The sequence below is a fragment of the Heterodontus francisci genome, chromosome 5 (assembly GCF_036365525.1).
Source record: "Heterodontus francisci isolate sHetFra1 chromosome 5, sHetFra1.hap1, whole genome shotgun sequence".
Classification (NCBI taxonomy): domain Eukaryota; kingdom Metazoa; phylum Chordata; class Chondrichthyes; order Heterodontiformes; family Heterodontidae; genus Heterodontus; species Heterodontus francisci.
The window spans coordinates 134,727,886-134,746,731 of NC_090375.1; the positions used below are offsets into that span (position 1 = coordinate 134,727,886).

Here is an 18,846-nt window from a genome sequence, read left to right on the forward strand (position 1 = left end):
AGCTATGGGGCATTCAGCCTCTGACTTTGTGGCTTTCTTTCAACTTCAGTTTTTAGGCCTGTCTTCAATGAACCTCTTTTTTGGGCTTCTCTTGTAGAAGCTTTACACAATCACATTTGTTGTTTTTAAAAAAGGAGGAAAACCTTTGCTTTTGTTTATCTTTTCCAGTCAGCTAATGAAATGATGTGAACGCAAGGTTTGTAACTTTTGATTCCCGACTCTGTGATCTCAAATACTGATAACAAATGATTTCAGCTGATCATAATGCAGAGTGCGTAAGAATCACTTCTAGGAAATTATTACACAATGTACACAAAGAACTAACAAAGAATTCTACCTTTCCCAAAAACTGAGTATTTAACAGTATGTGCAACATTCTAGCTGTATTTGATGCCAGTTATGTATTTGAAAAAGACAAACAAGTTTCATACCAAAATGACACAACAGGGTTTAAATTTAAAAAGCAAACAAAAAAATTGCAAAGGTTGGATCTGCACAGCTCAAAGAAGGGTTATTATTAATATTCATCATAACTTCAGGATGTGGCACTTCTGTTGGTACGAGGGCAACCTAATCTTGCCTGTTTTCTAGCTCCCTCCCCTGGAAGGAGGGGCGGAGTGCTGATGTAATATTGCCATGGGGATAGAGAGTAGATGCCCCTTCAGCATCAGCACAGCTCTTGCTGTGAGCTTCCTTGCCACTGCGCCAACTCATCAAGCTCTATTGCAGCAATTACATTGTGGAAGCCCATATATATCTCTCACATCATTTGTTCAAGCCTATCAGTTCTCCAACCTAACGACATGGTCTCAAACCCCTGTCAGTGGGACTCCATTAAGAAGAAGCATGATATTCATGCTTTTATCACCTCCAAACTCAATTACTCCATTAATTACCTGAATAGCCTCCTGTTTCATCTTTATGCTGTTTCTGGCTCCCAGATGTTTCAAAGAATCACACTTTAAACTTGGAAAAGGCTGGAGTCAGTCTTGTTTATTACAGTACCATGCTTTGTGCTATAGAGCCTGGTTCTTGTGTTACATATAACATGACTCCCCAATGCAGCCATGAATGAGGCCCCCCACTGGAACACTTAAACATAACAACTAGTTCCTAGCTAATTAGTTCCCAACACTTTACAGATAGTATAACTTCTTCTTTCTTCTTTGGCCTCCTTGTCTCAAGAGACAATGGGTAAGCACCTGGAGGTGGTCAGTGGTTTGTGGAGCAGCGCCTGAAGTGGCTATAAAGGCCAATATTAGAGTGACAGACTCTTTCACAGGTGCTGCAGAAGAAATTGAGCAGCGCCAGCTTTAATCCTGGCAGCTGCCTAAAATGTCACAGACAGTGACGTTTCAGTGCATGAGGCTGCATTTATGCATGTGCAAGTACTCCACCACCCAGTGGTTGCATTGTCAGCAAACACAGCCATGTTCTTGGAGCAATACTCTCAGCATTGACCTCCACCACAACTTGTTCCTACTGCCTCCTGAACATATGTCTGGAGAGTCTCCTGTCCCACTGTGGATACAGGACATCTCTCTTTCTTTCCACCTCTTCCACCAAGGCCTCCAGTGCATTGCCTGAAAATCTTGGAGTTCACTGTCTCGCATGTTCAGCCATTTTTCAAAATATCACAGAATAGATTGACTTTGAAAAACTCCCATCACTTCTTGCAGCCACAATGCATCTCCCCTTTAAGAAGTGCAAGCTGCCTTTAAGTAGCATTAGTCACTCACAATATCGCGACCCCCTTCTGATGTGTACAATCAATGAACAGCATGGGGAACACTTGCTGCACGCATCAATCATTTAAAAGAGCACCAATTTAATTTTCTGTCTGCAAAACGATGATTGGTTTTTGGGGTTGTCCAATTTCTTCCCCAATTCATTCAGTGGAATATTTTGTGGCATTCATCAACATTCTGAACTACTACATGTTATTTCCTCACAGTTTTGGACAATATGGTTCACTGGCCATTAGAACGGCTTCAAAGTTCACTTCGACCTGATGTAAGCTGTCCTTATCTGACTCAAGCAGAATTTAAATTAAACGACAGATAAACCATTCCTTCTCCTATATTGCTAATAAAATTCCAGACTCCTTTATTGGTCTAAACAATGTAGCACCCAACCCCAAAACCTATCTAGATAAATAAAATGAACATACTGGCCAAATCAGAATACAAAATACATATATTTTCTCGTGTTAATAGGATCCATGCATGAAACTAATTTCGTAAGGTTTTGTTAATCTTTTATTTTTATTAAAACAGAAGTTCTTATCAGCATATTCCTGGAGTTTCTCTTGTTTACATAGGTTAGGATGGTATCTCCTACAATCTGTGATGTAAGTGAGTGAGACCTTTAAATCCAGGTTCGCAAAGTGCCGCAACTGAGGCAAAGGCAAAGAATCAGCAGAGAAGCACAGACTCTGTTCTCTTCATCCTCGGGTAAGTTAACAAATTAGAGAAATATACAGAAATAACAGGCCATAATAATGAGGCTTGGATGAACCTGTGAGCTAAACCATACAGCATATGTCTATCTGATTTTATATCACAACTAGAAATGAAGGGAATTGTTAGCTTGTACATATGAATTTTTACTGGCAAAAGCTTGTATTAAATTGAATAAAGTTTTCAGTTGAAAACAAAGCAAAATGATAACTCTGGTCATACCTCAAACAATTAGGTTTGTTACATTTTTAACTTAAACTAAAAGTTGAGCTTCATGTTTAACTGTGTTTTCTACTCATCAGGCACTTACAGTGGCAGGACCATGTTTCTGATGATCTTTGTTGCATTTTGTTTTAGTGCTGTTAATGCAGCCCCAAGTGAGTATTAAAACATTTAGGTATTTTAATTATTGGAACTATAGATCTCTTGACTAATTAAATGATTGTAAAGGTTTCAACACCCTACGTAACTAATAATATGATAACCAGTGTCCATTACACTGAAGCACATTAGACACATGCTCCCCATATTATTGGGCATGGAGCCCTGAGGCCTAGTCTGTACTTAGAGGCTCACTCTATGTCAAACGTGCTTATCATGTCAAAACATGACTGGCCAGTGTGTAAGATGCAGGGAGCCTCCATATAAACAATGCACTCGGCACACTAATGCTGTCGAACGATCATAAATTACAACTGCTGCCCTTAATACAACACCTCATCAATGCTCCAGGTTCACCACCCGTTAACAATTGATGCTGAAGAAGAAGGCAATTTAAACATTTTTTATCTCTGACTTTGGATTAGGGCTATCTATATTTGAACATACAGTCTCAGGAATAAAAAGAAGAAATGCTGGAAATACTCAGCAGGTATGGCAGCATCTGTGGAGAGAGAAACAGAGTTAACGTTTCACGTCAGTGACCCTTCTTCAAAACCCTTCTTTGTTAGAATCCAGGACCAGCATGTTCCTGTGAGGAAGAAGGATAAGTTTGGCAAGTTTCGGGAACCTTGGATAACACGGGATATTGTGAGCCTAGTCAAAAAGAAAAAGGAAGCATTCGTAAGGGCTGGAAGGCGAGGAACAGACGAATCCCTTGAGGAATATAAAGACAGTAGAAAGGAACTTAAGCAAGGAGTCAGGAGGGCTAAAAGGAGTCATGAAAAGTTATTGGCAAACAGGATTAAGGATAATCCCAAGCCTTTTTATACATATATAAAGAGCAAGAGGGTAACTAGGGAAAGGGTTGGCCCGCTCAAGGACAGAGAAGGGAATCTATGTGTGGAGCCAGAGGAAATGGGCGAGATACTAAATGAGTACTTTGCATCAGTATTCACCAAAGAGAAGGACTTGGTGGATGATGAGCCTAGGAAAGGGAGTGTAGATAGTCTCAGTCACCTCATTATCAAAAAGGAGGAGGTGTTGGGTGTCTTGCAAAGCATTAAGGTAGATAAGTCCCCAGGGCCTGATGGGATCTACCCCAGAATACTGAGGGAGGCAAGGGAAGAAATTGCAGGGGCCTTGACAGAAATCTTTGCATCCTCATTGGCTACAGGTGAGGTCCCAGAGGACTGGAGAATAGCCAAGGTTGTTCCTTTGTTTAAGAAGGGTAGTAAGGATAATCCAGGAAATTATAGGCCGGTGAGCCTTACGTCAGTGGTAGGGAAATTATTAGAGAGGATTCTTCGGGACAGGATTTACTCCCATTTGGAAACAAACAAACTTATTAGCGAGAGGCAGCATGGTTTTGTGAAGGGGAGGTCGTGTCTCACTAATTTGATTGAGTTTTTTGAGGAAGTGACAAAGATGATTGATGAAGGAAGGGCAGTGGATGTTATCTATATGGACTTCAGTAAAGCCTTTGACAAGGTCCTTCATGGCAGACTGGTACAAAAGGTGAAGTCACACGGGATCAGAGGTGAGCTGGTAAGATGGATACAGAACTGGCTCTGTCATAGAAGACAGATAGAAGAGGGTAGCAGTGGAAGGGTGCTTTTCTGAATGGAGGGATGTGACTAGTGGTGTTCCGCAGGGATCAGTGCTGGGACCTTTGCTCTTTGTTGTATAGAACATAGAACAGTACAGCACAGTACAGACCCTTCGGCCCACGATGTTGTGCTGAACCTTTAACCTACTCTAAGATCAAACTAACTACCTACCCTTCATTCTGCTATCATCCATGTACCTATCCAAGAGTCGCTTAAATGCCCCTAATGTATCTGCTTCTACGAGCACCGCTGGCAGCGCATTCCACGCACCCACCACTCTCTGTGTAAAGAACCTACCTCTGACATCTCCCCGAAACATTCCTCCAATCACCTTAAAATTATGCCCCCTGATGATAGCCCTTTCCACCCTGGGAAAAAGTCTCTGGCTATCCACTCTATCTATGCCTCTCATCATCTTGTACCCCTCTATCAAGTTACCTCTCATCCTTCTTCGCTCCAATGAGAAAAGCCCTAGCTCCCTCAGTCTTTCTTCGTAAGACATGCCCTCCAGTCCAGGCAGCATCCTGGTAAATCTCCTCTGCACCCTCTCTAAAGCTTCCACATCTTTCCTATAATGAGGCGACCAGAACTGAACACAATATTCCAAGTGTGGTCGAACCAGGGCCTTATAGAACTGCAGCATAACCTCACAGCTCTTAAACTCAATCCCCCTGTTAATGAAAGCCAACACACCATACGCCTTCTTAACAACCCTATCAACTTGGGTGGCAACTTTGAGCGATCTATGGACATGGACCCCAAGATCCCTCTGTTCCTCCACACTACCAAGAATCCTGTCTTTAAGCCTGTATTCTGCATTCAAATTCGACCTTCCAAAATGAATCACTTCACACTTTTCCAGGTTGAACTCCATCTGCCATTTCTCAGCCCAGCTCTGCATCCTGTCAATGTCCCGTTGCAACCTACAACAGCCTTCCACACTATCCACAACTCCAGCAACCTTCGTGTCATCGGCAAACTTGCTAACCCAGCCTTCCACTTCCTCATCCAAGTCATTTATAAAAATCACAAAGAGCAGAGGTCCCAGAACAGAACCCTGCGGAACACCACTGGTGACCGAGCTCCATGCTGAATACTTTCCATCTACTACCACCCTCTGTCTTCTATGGGCCAGCCAATTTTGCATCCAGACAGCCAACTTGCCCTGTATCCCATGCCTCCTCACTTTCTGAATGAGCCTACCATGGGGAACCTTATCAAACGCCTTGCTAAAATCCATATACACCACATCCACTGCTCTTCCTTCATCAATGTGTTTTGTCACATCTTCAAAGAATTCAATAAGGCTTGTGAGGCATGACCTGCCCCTCACAAAGCCATGCTGACTGTCTCTAATCAAACCATGCTTTTCCAAATAATCATAAATCCTGTCTCTCAGAATCCTCTCCAATAATTTACCCACTACCGACGTAAGACTGACTGGTATATAATTCCCAGGGTTTTCCCTATTCCCTTTCTTGAACAAGGGAACATTTGCCACCCTCCAATCATCCGGTACTACTCCAGTGGACAGTGAGGACGCAAAGATCATCGCCAAAGGCGCTGCAATCTCTTCCCTCGCTTCCCGTAATATCCTTGGGTATATCCCGTCTGGCCCCAGGGACTTATCTGTCCTCATATCATTCAAAGTTTCCAGCACATCCTCCCTCTTAACCTCAACCTGTTCGAGCATATCAGCCTGTTCCATGCTGTCCTCACAAACGACCAGGTCCCTCTCACTAGTGAATACTGAAGCAAAGTATTCATTTAGGACCTCCCCTACCTCCTCCGACTCCAGGCACAAGTTCCCTCCACTATCCCTGATCAGCCCTACCCTCACTCTGGCCATCCTCTTGTTCCTCACATAAGTGTAGAAAGCCTTGGGATTTTCCTTAATCCTACCCGCCAAGACTTTTTCATGTCCCCTTCTAGCTCTCCTAAGTCCATTCTTCAGTTCCTTCCTGGCTACTTTGTAATCCTCTAGAGCCCTGTCTGATCCTTGCTTCCTCAACCTTAAGTAAGCTTTCTTCTTCCTCTTGACTAGCTGTTCCACATCTCTTGTCATCCAAGGTTCCTTCACCCTACCATCCCTTCCTTGCCTCATCGGGACAAACCTATCCAGCAGTCGCAGCAAGTGCTCCCTAAACAACCTCCACATTTCTGTCGTGCATTTCCCTGAGAACATCTGTTCCCAGTTTATGCTCCCCAGTTCCTGCCTAATAGCATTGTAATTCCCCCTCCCCCAATTAAATATTTTCCCATCTCGTCTGCTCCTGTCCCTCTCCATGACTATAGTAAAGGTCAGGGAGTTGTGATCACTATCACCGAAATGCTCTCCCACCAAGAGATCTGCCACCTGGCCTGGTTCGTTGCCAAGCACCAAGTCCAACATAGCCTCCCCTCTAGTCGGCCTATCTACATATTGAGTCAGGAAACCTTCCTGGACACACCTGACAAAAACTGCTCCATCCAAACTATTTGCACTAAGGAGGTTCCAATCAATATTAGGGAAGTTGAAGTCACCCATGACAACAACCCTGTTACTTCTGCACCTTTCCAAAATCTGCCTCCCAATCTGTTCCTCCGTGTCTCTGTTGTTATTGGGGGGTCTATAGAAAACTCCCAACAAAGTGACTGCTCCTTTCCTGTTTCTGACTTCCACCCTTAATGACTCAGTCGACAAACCCTCCTCGACGACCTCCCTTTCTGCAGCTGTGATACTATCCCTGATTAGCAATGCCATTCCCCACCTCTTTTACCTCCCTCCCTATTCCTTTTGAAACATCTAAACCCCGGAACATCCAACATCCATTCCTGCCCCTGTGATATCCACGTCTCCGTAATGGCCACAACATCGTAGCTCCAAGTACTAATCCATGCTCTAAGTTCATCACCCTTATTTCTGACACTTCTTGCGTTAAAATAGACACACTTCAACCCATCATACTGGCTGCAACTTTGCCCTGTCAACTGTCTAACCTTCCTCACAGACTCTCTGCACTCGGTATCTGCCTGTTCAACAGCTACCCCATCCACTGATCCGTAGCTCCGGTTCCCATCCCCCTGCCAAACTAGTTTAAACCCTCCCGAAGAGCTCTAGCAAACCTCCCGCCCAGGATACTGGTGCCCCTCCAGTTCAGATGCAACCCGTCCTTCTTGTACAGGTCCCACCTTCCCCAGAAGGTGTCCCAATGATCCACATATCTGAATCCCTCCCTCCTACACCAGTTCTGTAGCCACGTGTTCAGCTGCACCCGCTCCCTGTTTCTAGCCTCACTAGCACGTGGCACCGGTAACAATCCTGAGATTACTACTCTGCTCGTCCTGCCTTTCACCTTCCAACCTAACTCCCTGTATTCGCTTTTCAGGTCCTCATCCCTTTTCCGAGCTATGTCATTGGTACCGATACATACCACGACCTCTGGCTGCTCCCCCTCCCCCTCCCCCTTAGGAATCCTGTGGACTCGATCCGAGACATCGCTGACCCTGGGAAAATGTAGCTGGTCTGATTAGTAAGTTTGCGGACGACACAAAGGTTGGTGGAGTTGCCGATAGTGATGAGGATTGTCAGAGGATACAGCAGGATATAGATCGATTGGAGACTTGGGCGGAGAAATGGCAGATGGAGTTTAATCCGGACAAATGTGAGGTAATGCATTTTGGAAGGTCTAACGCAGGTGGGAAGTATACTGTAAATGGCCTTAGGAGTATTGACAGGCAGAGAGATCTGGGCGTACAGGTCCACAGGTCACTGAAAATGGTAAAGCAGGTGGATAAGGTAGTCAAGAAGGCATATGGCATGCTAGCCTTCATCGGTCGGGGCATAGAGTATAAAAATTGGCAAGTCATGCTGCAGCTGTACAGAACCTTAGTTAGGCCACACTTAGAATATTGCGTGCAATTCTGGTCACCACACTACTAGAAGGATGTGGAGGCTTTGGAGAGGGTACAGAAGAGGTTTACCAGGATGTTGCCTGGTCTGGAGGGCATTAGCTATGAGGAGAGGTTGGATAAACTCGGATTGTTTTCACTGGAATGACGGAGGTGGAGGGGCGACATGATAGAGGTTTACAAAGTTATGAGCGGCATGGACAGAGTGGAGAGTCAGAAGCTTTTTCCCAGGGTGGAAGAGTCAGTTACTAGGGGACATAGGTTTAAGGTGTGAGGGGAAAAGTTTAGAGGGGATGTGCGAGGCAAGTTCTTTACTCAGAGGGTGGTGAGTGCCTGGAACTTGCTGCCAGTGGAGGTGGTGGAAGCAGGTACGATAATGAAGTTTAAGAGGCATCTTGACAAATACATGAATAGGATGGGATTAGAGGGATACGGTCCCCAGAAGTGCAGAAGGTTTTAGTTTAGGCAGGCATCAAGATCGGCGCAGGCTTAGAGGGCCGAATGGCCTGTTCCTGTGCTGTACTGTTCTTTGTTCTTTGTTCTAGAAGCGGAGATGATAGTGGTAATGGATGAGGTGAAAATTGTTAGCAAGGATGTACTAGAAATTCTGGGGGAAAAAAACAAGAAGTGCTGGAAATGCTCAGCAGGTCTGGCAGCACATGTGGAGAAAGAAACAGAATTAATGTTTCAGGTCTGTGACATTTCAACAGAACTGGCAAAAGTTAGAAATGTTAGGAAAGGCTTTGAGCAAATGAAAGGGGTGGGCGGGGGGGAAGGGGGAAGAAGAACAAGAGGGAAGGTGTGTGATAGGGCTCAGGGCAGGAGAGATTAAATGATAGAGATGTCACAGGAACAAAAGACAAGGGAGTGATAATTGTTGTAAAAAAGAAAGCATGTGTCCAGAGAGAGTGTTAATGGCAGAATAATGAAGAGCTCTCTCTGAAATAGAAACATGAAAAACAAGTTTAAGACAGGCGCGTGGTTAAAAAACAAAATAAAATGAAAAGAAAACACACAAAAAATTTTAAAATAGCAGTCATGCTTAATCTTGAGTCCAGAAGGTTGTAGAGTGCCTAAATGGAAGGTGAGGTACTGTTCCTCAAGCTTCATTGGAACACTGCAGCAGGCCAAAGACAGAAATGTGGGCATGAAAGCAGGGTGATGAATTAAAATGGCAAGCAACCGGAAGCTCAGGGTCATGCTTGGAGACTGAGCGGAGGTGTTCTGCAAAGTGGTCACCCAATCTGCGTTTGGTCTCCCCAGTGTAGAGGATACCGCATTGTGAGCAGCGAATGCAGTATACTAAACTGAAGGAAGTACAAGTAAATCGCTGCTTCACCTGGAAGGATTGTTTGGGGCCTTGGATAGTGAGGGGAGCGGAGGTAAAAGGACAGGTATTACACATACTGCGATTGCATGGGAAGATATTGTGGGAAGAGGACAAGGTGCCAGGGGTGATGGAGGACTGGGTCCGGGTGTCGTGGAGGGAGTGGTGACAGGGGAGGGAGTGGATAATGTGTTTGATGGTGGTATCACGCTGGAGGTGGCGGAAATGGCGGAGGATGATCCTTTTGATGTGGAGGCTGGTGAGGTAGGAAGTGAGGACAAGGGGAACCCTGTCACAGTTCTGGGAGGTAGGGAAGGGGTGAGGGCAAAAGTACGGAAAATGGGTCGACCCGGTTGAGGGCCTTGTCAACAACAGTGGGGAAATCCTGGATTGAGGAAAAAGGAAGACATATCGGAAGCGCTGTCGTGGAAGGTTGCATCACCAGAGCAGATGCGTCAGATACAGAAAAACTGGGAGAATGGAATGAAGTTCTTACAGGAGGCAGGGTGTGAGGAAGTGTAGTCAAGGTAGCTGTGGGAGTCAGTGGGCTTATAATGGATATTAGTGGACAGCCTATCCCTAGAGATGGAGAAAAAGAAGTCGACGAAGGGAAGGGAAGTGTTGGAAATGGACCATATGAAGGTAAAAGAAGGGTGGAAATTGGAAGCAAAGTTGATAAAGATTTCCTGTTTGAGGTGACAGCAGGAATTGGCACCGATACAGTCATCAATGTCCCAGAAAATGAGTTATGGGATGGGGCCTGAGTAGGACTGGAACAAGGTATGTTCGACATATCCCACAAAAAGACAGGCATAACTAGGACCCATGCAGGTACTCATAGCAACACCTTTTACTTGGTAGAAGTGAGTGGACTTGAGGGAGAAGTTGTTCAATGTGAGGACAAGTTCAGCCAGGTGGAGGAGGGTGGTGGTGGATGGGGACTGGTTGGGCCTCTGTTTAAGGAAGAAGCGGAGAGCCCTCAGACTGTCCTGGTGGGAGATGGAGATGTGGAGAGATTGGACATCCATAGTGAAGAGGCAGTTGTTAGGGTCAGGAAACTGGAAATTGTCAAAATGACGTAGGTCATCAGAAGAGTTACAAATATAGATGGGAAGAGACTGGACGAGGGGAGAAAAAAACAGCCAAGGTAGGAAGAAATAAGTTCAGTGGGGCAGGAACAGGCTGAAATGATGGGTCTAACAGGACAGTCTTGTTTGTGGATTTTGGGAAGGAGATAGATGCGGGCTATTCCAGGTTGTGGGACTATGAGGTGGGAAGTTGTAGAGGGAAGATCTCCAAAGGAGATGAGGTCAGTGACTGTCCTCGAGACAGTGGCTTGATGTTCTATGGTGGGATCATGGTCCAGGAGGAGATAGGAAGAAGTGTCTGAGAATTGGCACTCAGTCTCTGCAAGGTAGAGGTTGGAACGCCAAACAACAACAGCACCACCCTTGTCAGCAGGTTTGATCACAATGTCGGGGTTTACCTGAGAGAATGGAGTGCAGCAAGTTTGGAGGGAGATAGATTGAAGTGAGTGAGGGGATATGCTGGCTATGCTTAGGGTGGGTAAGTCGCCTAGTCCGGATGCCTTGCTTCCAAGTTTGCGAAAGGAAGGGGCATGGAGATAGCAGAAGGACTTGCCATAATCTTCCAATCTTCCCTAGATATGGAGAAGGTGCCAGAAAATTGGAAAGTGACAAATGTAACACCCTTATTCAAGAAAAGGTGTAAGGACATTCCTAGTAACTATAGGCCCGTCAGTTTAACATCAGTGGTTGGTAAGGTTTTAGAAACAATAATCAGGGAATAAAATCAACAACAGACATTTTGAAAGGTTTGAATTAATTGAGGAGAGCCAGCATGGATTTTTCAAAGGCCGATCGAACTTGACTAATTGAATCTTTTGATGAAGTAACAGAGAGGTTGATGAAGGGAAACCAATGGATGTTGTCTATATTGATTTTAAGGAAGCATGTGACAAAGTACCACATAAAAGTCTGGTTAACAAAGCTGAGGCTCATGCAATAAGAAGGTCAGTGTCAGCTTGGATAAAAAATTGGCTTGAAGGCAGAAAACAGCGAGTCATGGTAAATGGTTGTTTTTCAGACTGGAGGATGGTAGACAGTGGGGTTCGCCAACGTTCAGTGCTAGGACCATTGCTTTTTTGATATATAAAATGACTTGGATATTGGAATACAGAGTAAAATTTCAAAATTTGCTGATAGCATCAGATTTGGAGGAGTGGCTGACAGTGAGGATGATACTAATTGACTGCAACAGGACATAGGTAGGCGAGCAGAACAGACAAAAAAGTGACAGATGGAATTTAATACTGGCAAGTGTGAGGTGATGCATTTTGGCAGAAGGGATAGGGAGAGGCAATATATACTTAATGGCACAGTTCGAAAGAAGGTGCAGGAACAGAGGGACTTGGGGATCCATGTGCATCGATCTTTGAAACTGAGATATAGATGGGAAGACACTGGACGAGGGGAGAAAAATTAGAGAGTTCGCAAAGCATATAGGATCTTGGGCTTCATAAAAAGAGGTATTGAGTACTTAAGCAGGGACGTTATACTTAACCTTTATATAGCTCCATTTAGGCCACAACTAGAGTATTGCATCCAGTTCTGGTCAGTACAATTTAGGAAGGATGTGAAGGTCCTTTAGAGGATGCGGAGGAGATTTACCAGAATGGTTCCAGTGATGGAGGCTTTTAGCTACAAGGTTAGGTTGGAGAAGCTGGGATTGTGCTCCTTGGAGCAAAAGAGTTTGAGGGGAGATCTGATAGAGGTGTACAAGATTATGACAAGTTCAGATAAGGTAGATAAAGAAAAACCTCCCTATGGCCGACAGTGCAAGGACGAGGGGACACAGATTGAAGGTTTTGGGCAAGAAATGCAGTTGTGGGGGGGCGGGGGGTGGGGGGTGGGGGGGGGTGGGTGGTGGGGGGTGATGTGAGGAAGAACTCAGTAAGTGGTAATGATCTGGAACTTGCTGCCTACGAGGGTGATAGAAGCAGAGACATTGAATGATTTAGACAAGAAATTGGATGGATACTTGAGGGAAATAAACTTACAGGGCTACGAGGATAGAGCGGGGGAATGGGACTGATTACTCTATAGAAAGCCAGCATGGACTTGATGGGCCAAGTGGCCTCCTTCTGTGCTGTAATGATTCTATGACTCTATGACTCTATGCCCAGTTATCTGCTATCTCTCCCATTTTGTCCTGTCTCCAGATCGGTGACCTCTTTCACTCATCAGGCAGTCTTACTACCCAATTGCTGGTGATTCCATTTAACATTTGTCAGATCCCTTTAAAATCACACCCTTTCAGTGCTCCTATTTTATCAACAGTAAATATGTTCCTGAGAACACATGTTGGCTTTCTTGTTCCTTCTCCGCTCCATATAGCCTAGCCTGCCTGCTCCCCATCTGTTTTTGAACTGACACCAATGTAGAATCTATTATTCTGATTTTTTTACTAGGACTTCAGTATTATTACACTCCTTTCCTATCTACTAATTTCTTTCCTCATACAATCTCCAGGATTTTAAAACCCAAACCTAATATTACTTATTTACTGCTCTTTGGCACACAATTCTAATGTTACTTAAAAAGGGTGCCAAAGAAATAAGGTATTCCTGAAACATCCATCGTCGGTTCTCCTGATTTACTGCCATAACTTTGGCAAAATATCACCGGAACCCTCGGAAATAAACAGCCATTTATGCCATTAGTGCAAAGTTTCCACCAAAATTCTATTGGAAGAGTGGGACAACTTCTTGGAAATTCCTTCTTTAGGTAATCAAATTTTTAAAATCCTGACTCATGCATGCAGTAGAAAAGGTCACCTGCTACTGGATTCCATTCTAATTTGCAAAGTTGCTATCAAGAATAAAAAAAATAATGGCTTGCCAATATCACTGATAGGTGATAGATTATCAGAAACTATTTTTGTGTGACTGCAGTATTTAAGCAGAATTTTCCAATATGTAGCTTGTTCACTTTACTTTGTACTTGGCAGCCTGATTGATCAAACATTAGATTAGTCCGAGTGTATCAAGCCTGTGTCCTCAGTACCTTGCTCTATGGCAGCGAGGCCTGGACAACGTATGTCAGCCAAGAGCGACATCTCAATTCATTCCATCTTCGCTGCCTCCGGAGAATCCTTGGCATCAGGTGGCAGGACCGTATCTCCAACACAGAAGTCCTCGAGGCGGCCAACATCCCCAGCTTATACACACTACTGAGTCAGCGGCGCTTGAGATGGCTTGGCCATGTGAGCTGCATGGAAGATGGCAGGATCCCCAAAGATACATTGTACAGCGAGCTCGCCATTGGTATCAGACCCACCGGCCGTCCATGTCTCCACTTTAAAGACGTCTGCAAATGCGACATGAAGCCCTGTGACATTGATCAAAAGTCGTGGGAGTCAGTTGCCAGCGTTCGCCAGAGCTGGCGGGCAGCCATAAAGGCGGGGCTAAAGTGTGGCGAGTCGAAGAGACTTAGCAGTTGGCAGGAAAAAAGACAGAGGCGCAAGGGGAGAGCCAACTATGTAACAGCCCTGAGAAACAAATTTTTCTGCAGCACCTGTGGAAGAGTCTGTCACTCTAGTATTGGCCTTTTAGCCACTCCAGGCGCTGCTCCACACACCACTGACCACCTCCTGGCGCTTACCCGTTGTCTCTCGAGATAAGGAGGCCAAAGAAAAAAAAAGATTGTAAACTATCACAGTTACAAAAATCTGTGCACATATAGGACCATTTTACAGAACAATGTTCCAGATGATCAAAGTATGCATAGTTTGAATCTGATAATCACGAAAATATGTTCAAAAAATCTAAACATGTATCGGTAGGATGCACTGAGATAATTTGTTTCATTATTCACTGTCTATCAACAACACACTAATGTTTCTCTTACAGATAATACAAAGGCCGAGATTTTATCTGGGTCTTGACGTCCAGATAAATCGACACCGAGAACCCCGCATTGCCTCTTCTGTGGGAGGCCTGCCAAATCTTTAGGCACTTAGGTGGACAGCGGCAGGCCTTCCATGGGATCAAGGATTCCAGCGGCGTAAGTCCCGCCCTCAGGGAGCTGCTAGCCAATCAGAGGCTGGCAGCTCTTTCACTGAACAGTGCCACTGTGGAGGCGGTGGCTGCTGCCAGTGGAGCACCTCCCCAAGGCCCAGGAGCATCGCTGGACCCAGGCCACAGATAGGTCCAGATGGGAGGGGTCTTGCAAAGTGGGGGTCACAGGGGAGTGGGCTGTAGAGGGGTTGGTAGCAAGGGCAGGGGGTGGCACTCAGTAGGCCATCACCCACCCCCATTCATGATGCCGGGTCCCTCATTCAGGCACTGTGCCTTTTAACAAAGCATCCCATCCCCCCCTTCCCAAAGCCAGAAAGCAGCCCACACAGTTTTTCTTGCCATGCTTTCCATGCAATGACAGGGCCACCCGCTGTACGACTAATGGCAGTGGGATGAGGCCCTTATTTGGGCATTAATTTCCCTGTTAAGGGTCTCAGTTGGCAGCAGGGCGGGAAGGCCATTTACAGGCCTTCTTGCTCTTGACTTAATTTTGGCAAAGGCGGGGATCCCCCCGCCCCACCCCACCTCCATCCCACCCAATTCTATGCTCTCCACACTTCCAAATCCTGTGCAGGAGGAGAGCATAAAATTCCCCTCAAAATATAGTTCAACAAGGATGGCTCGTCCAGAATTTGCTGGGAAAGTAACAGTGAGTTTAATGCACTCACCGTTATCAGTGTGCAACTCGTCCAGCAATTTGTGGTGAGGAAGAGGGATGACAAATTGTAAATTGCCACAAATTACTGGATGATTTAACTCCACCAGTAGTCTCACTGAAATAGCAATTTACTCTCAACCTCCCCATGAGTTTCAAGAAATTGCTGCATTTGTACAGTAAATATATATAAACTTATCGCAGAATATTAGGGCTAGTACTTAATAGCATGTGAACCCTGTCAATGACAAGATTTATGTACCTGCCATACCACTCAACCTCTCTGGCCCAGAATGGGAAAAATTGAAACCATGGAGTCCCATTCCTAGAGATATATAAAAATTAGAATTTTAGATTCCAGCAACTTGCTGTGCAAAGAATGTTCGAGCTGAAATGTAAGGGGAAGAAGTTAAATGGGTCATGCTGCGAGATGCCGCAACCCAGCAAAATTCTGGGCCATCATTGTTGGACAATGCTGTATAATTCCCTGTAATACTCCAATGTCAATAACATGTCAGAAAATCCTTTGAGAATTAGCTAATTTTTTCACTTTAAATAATTATTTTCTTACCAAAGCAAAAGAACATATTTATTCCTGATGTCCTTCAGATGCTTTGATGATGGCAATAAATAATTTGTACTATTTATGAATTAAGGATTTTATTTTATAGGTTTTAGTGGGACAGGAGATGGCACCTATCCTCATGACATTTCAAGTCAATCTGGACTGACAAATCTATATAATAAACGTGTCTTAACAGCTGAGAGAGTAACGAGGCCTATGCCTCACTTGTTCGGGCTACCACATTCAGGAGTAAGGTAAGTTAACTACAGTAAGGTTCAATTTTTTATTAGGACAAAATAAGCAGTTCTCCAAAACTATGCCCTATAAGGGAACTCTCCAATGTCTTTTGGACGGACAAAATAAAGACTTACAACTGATGTGGTGATATCCTAAAATTCAAAGATACTGAACAAGCTATCAATGAATGTCAGCTGATATCTGTCAATGAATATAAAGGTGATAGATTTTTGAAGTTACTTTAGAACCTCATATTTTCATTAACATATTTACCCAAGTAAACATAACCTAAAGTATACAACCTTTGGGGATGTCACTACACTTGTGTCAAAACAGTGAAGGAAATGGCTGCCAAGGGCAGCTATCTCTTAATTAAAGTAGATGCTATCCTGCTTTTAAAAAAAATCAGTCCAGATAATTTCAGAGACAAACCAAAGAGCATAACTATGGACGCTTAATTCAAAACTTTTTCCTCTGAATTCATATTTTTCTCAGTGTTCTCACTCTCACATCTGAGTCAGAAGGTTGTAGGTTCAAGTCCAACTCCAGAAACTTGAGCACAAAATCTAGGTTAACATTTCCATTCAGTACTGAAGGAGTGATGTTGTAGGTACCATCTTTTGAATGAAATATTTAACTGAGGTCCAGCATGCCCACTCAGGTGGACATAAAAGATCCCATGGCACAATTTTGAAGAAGAGCAGGGAGTTATACCTGGTGTCCTGGCTGATATTTATTCCTGAACCAAATCACTAAAACCAACTAACTGGTCATTATCTCATCGTCGTTTGTGGAACCTTGCTCTGTGCAAATTGGCATCAGCATTTCCTACATTACAACAGTGACTATATTCAAAAGTATTTGATTGGTTGTGAAGCCCTTAGGGGTATCCCAAGGTCATGAAAGGCACTATAAAAATGCAAGTCTTTCCTTTCTCCAATTATCTCCTATCCTCTGTTGTAAGTGCTGACTCATGTTGGGGCGCAGTGCCATGTGCACGGGCCAACTTCAGTATATCACCATATTGAAGTTTATCCTCCTTTATTTGAGCCCAGACAGTAAAAGCACAGGGTCCTTGCTGGTGACAGACATTCCATCCAAGCCCAACATCCTCAGAAACCTCAGTACAAATGAAGTATTGAACCTAAGATTTTCTTGTCCCTTATAGATAGCAGTGAGAGAAGACTTTTAACTAATCAATCTGGATTGTAATTGAATTTCCAGAGATGAACAGACACTGTGTTAATCAAATGCGATATTGTGTACTTATTGCTGCAATTTCTAAAGAAAACATAAATTCCATTTGAAAAATATTTCAGGTCCCATACAACTAAACTCCATTCTAACAGAATATGAGCCAATTCTAACTTCTCTGATCTACATATGTTTTCGAGATCAATATCCTGCTGTCTTCCAAATAACTTTTGTTTTTTGTGTATATTTGCTGCTGAAATAATATTTATTGCAAAGATTGTATTTATGCTACTTTGGCCTGTTCCACATGTGGTTGATGGAATAGCAACAGGCTGATTTGAAATAGCAGCTCTAATGGAAGGATTTTCTGAATTGCTGTACTGATTGCATCCCAGTTGTTGAGTATTATGATCAACTTATCATCTACTCAGATTGGACATTTAGCAGGCACTCAGGTTTAAAATTAGGATCATTATGTGTAAACCCCTTCATGGCCTTGTTGTTTCCTATCTCTGGGGCTTTCTCTTCAACCCTCACACTACAACACCCACCACCCCCTGAAAAAAATCTAACGCAAACCTCATGCAGTCTGCCTCCCTTCGTCCTACTTATATCATCTGTGCCTTCAGCTGCCTAGGGCCCATGTTCTCAAATTCCTTCCCTAAATCCCTACACTTCTCCATCTCCATCTCCTCCTTTAAAATCCACCTTAAAAATCACTTCTTTAATCAATCTTTTGATCACTTCCCCGCCCCCCTCCCCCCACCCCACCCCCCAACCACCACCACCCCACTACCACTCCACCTTCTTCTTTGGGTTGGTGTCTATTTTTATTTGACCATGCATCAGTGAAGTGCCTTGGGACACTTTTCTATGTTTAAAGCACGATACAATTACAACAATAATTATTATTGTGGCTTATGACCTGGAAATTACATCATCAAACTGATGATGAGTTTTATTTTATTTTCTCCACGACAAATTACCTTCCTAAATGCATCCCCGAGCTTCCTCAACCCTCACCTCCAACAACAAGTGTGAGGGGCTCATAACTTTCTTTGTTGCTAAGATTGAGATCACCCATTCAGCTGCCTCTGCCGCTTCCCTCTCTTCTCCTAACCCACTGAGCCATGCTTCCCCTAAGGCTCCCCCCTGCCCTAACCCTCAACGAACATCTTTCTCCAGTTTCTCGCCTATCTCCCCTCCTGTCTTCTCTGAGCTCATCTTGGCCACAAGACCAACCAGTTGCTCCCTTGCCCTTATTCCCACCAAACTGCTAACCACCCAACTTCTTTTCCAGGCTTCCATGTTAGCTGACATTGGTAACCATTTTCTCTCCTCAACCATTGTCTTCTGCCCCTGCCACAAACTCCGTTCCCTAGACCACCAACTCCATCTCTCACCCTGGCAACTGTCTGAGGCTGTTCACAAC

The 18,846-nt window shown here is 44.2% G+C and overlaps 1 protein-coding gene across 2 annotated transcripts in view; it reads left to right on the top strand.

The window, feature by feature from the left end:
• Nucleotides 1–2,346: 2,346 nt before the first annotated feature.
• Nucleotides 2,347–18,846, top strand: part of LOC137370065 (uncharacterized) — a 28,192-nt gene continuing 11,692 nt past the window's right edge. Inside the window, exons 1-3 of one of the 2 annotated variants that reach the window (XM_068032161.1) lie at nucleotides 2,347–2,453; nucleotides 2,762–2,836; nucleotides 16,075–16,237. In XM_068032161.1, coding sequence (XP_067888262.1) covers nucleotides 2,782–2,836; nucleotides 16,075–16,237 — 218 coding nt within the window. In that variant the 5' untranslated portion in view covers nucleotides 2,347–2,453; nucleotides 2,762–2,781. The remainder of the gene's footprint in view (nucleotides 2,454–2,761; nucleotides 2,837–16,074; nucleotides 16,238–18,846) is intronic. The other variant, XM_068032162.1, reaches the window with a different exon arrangement.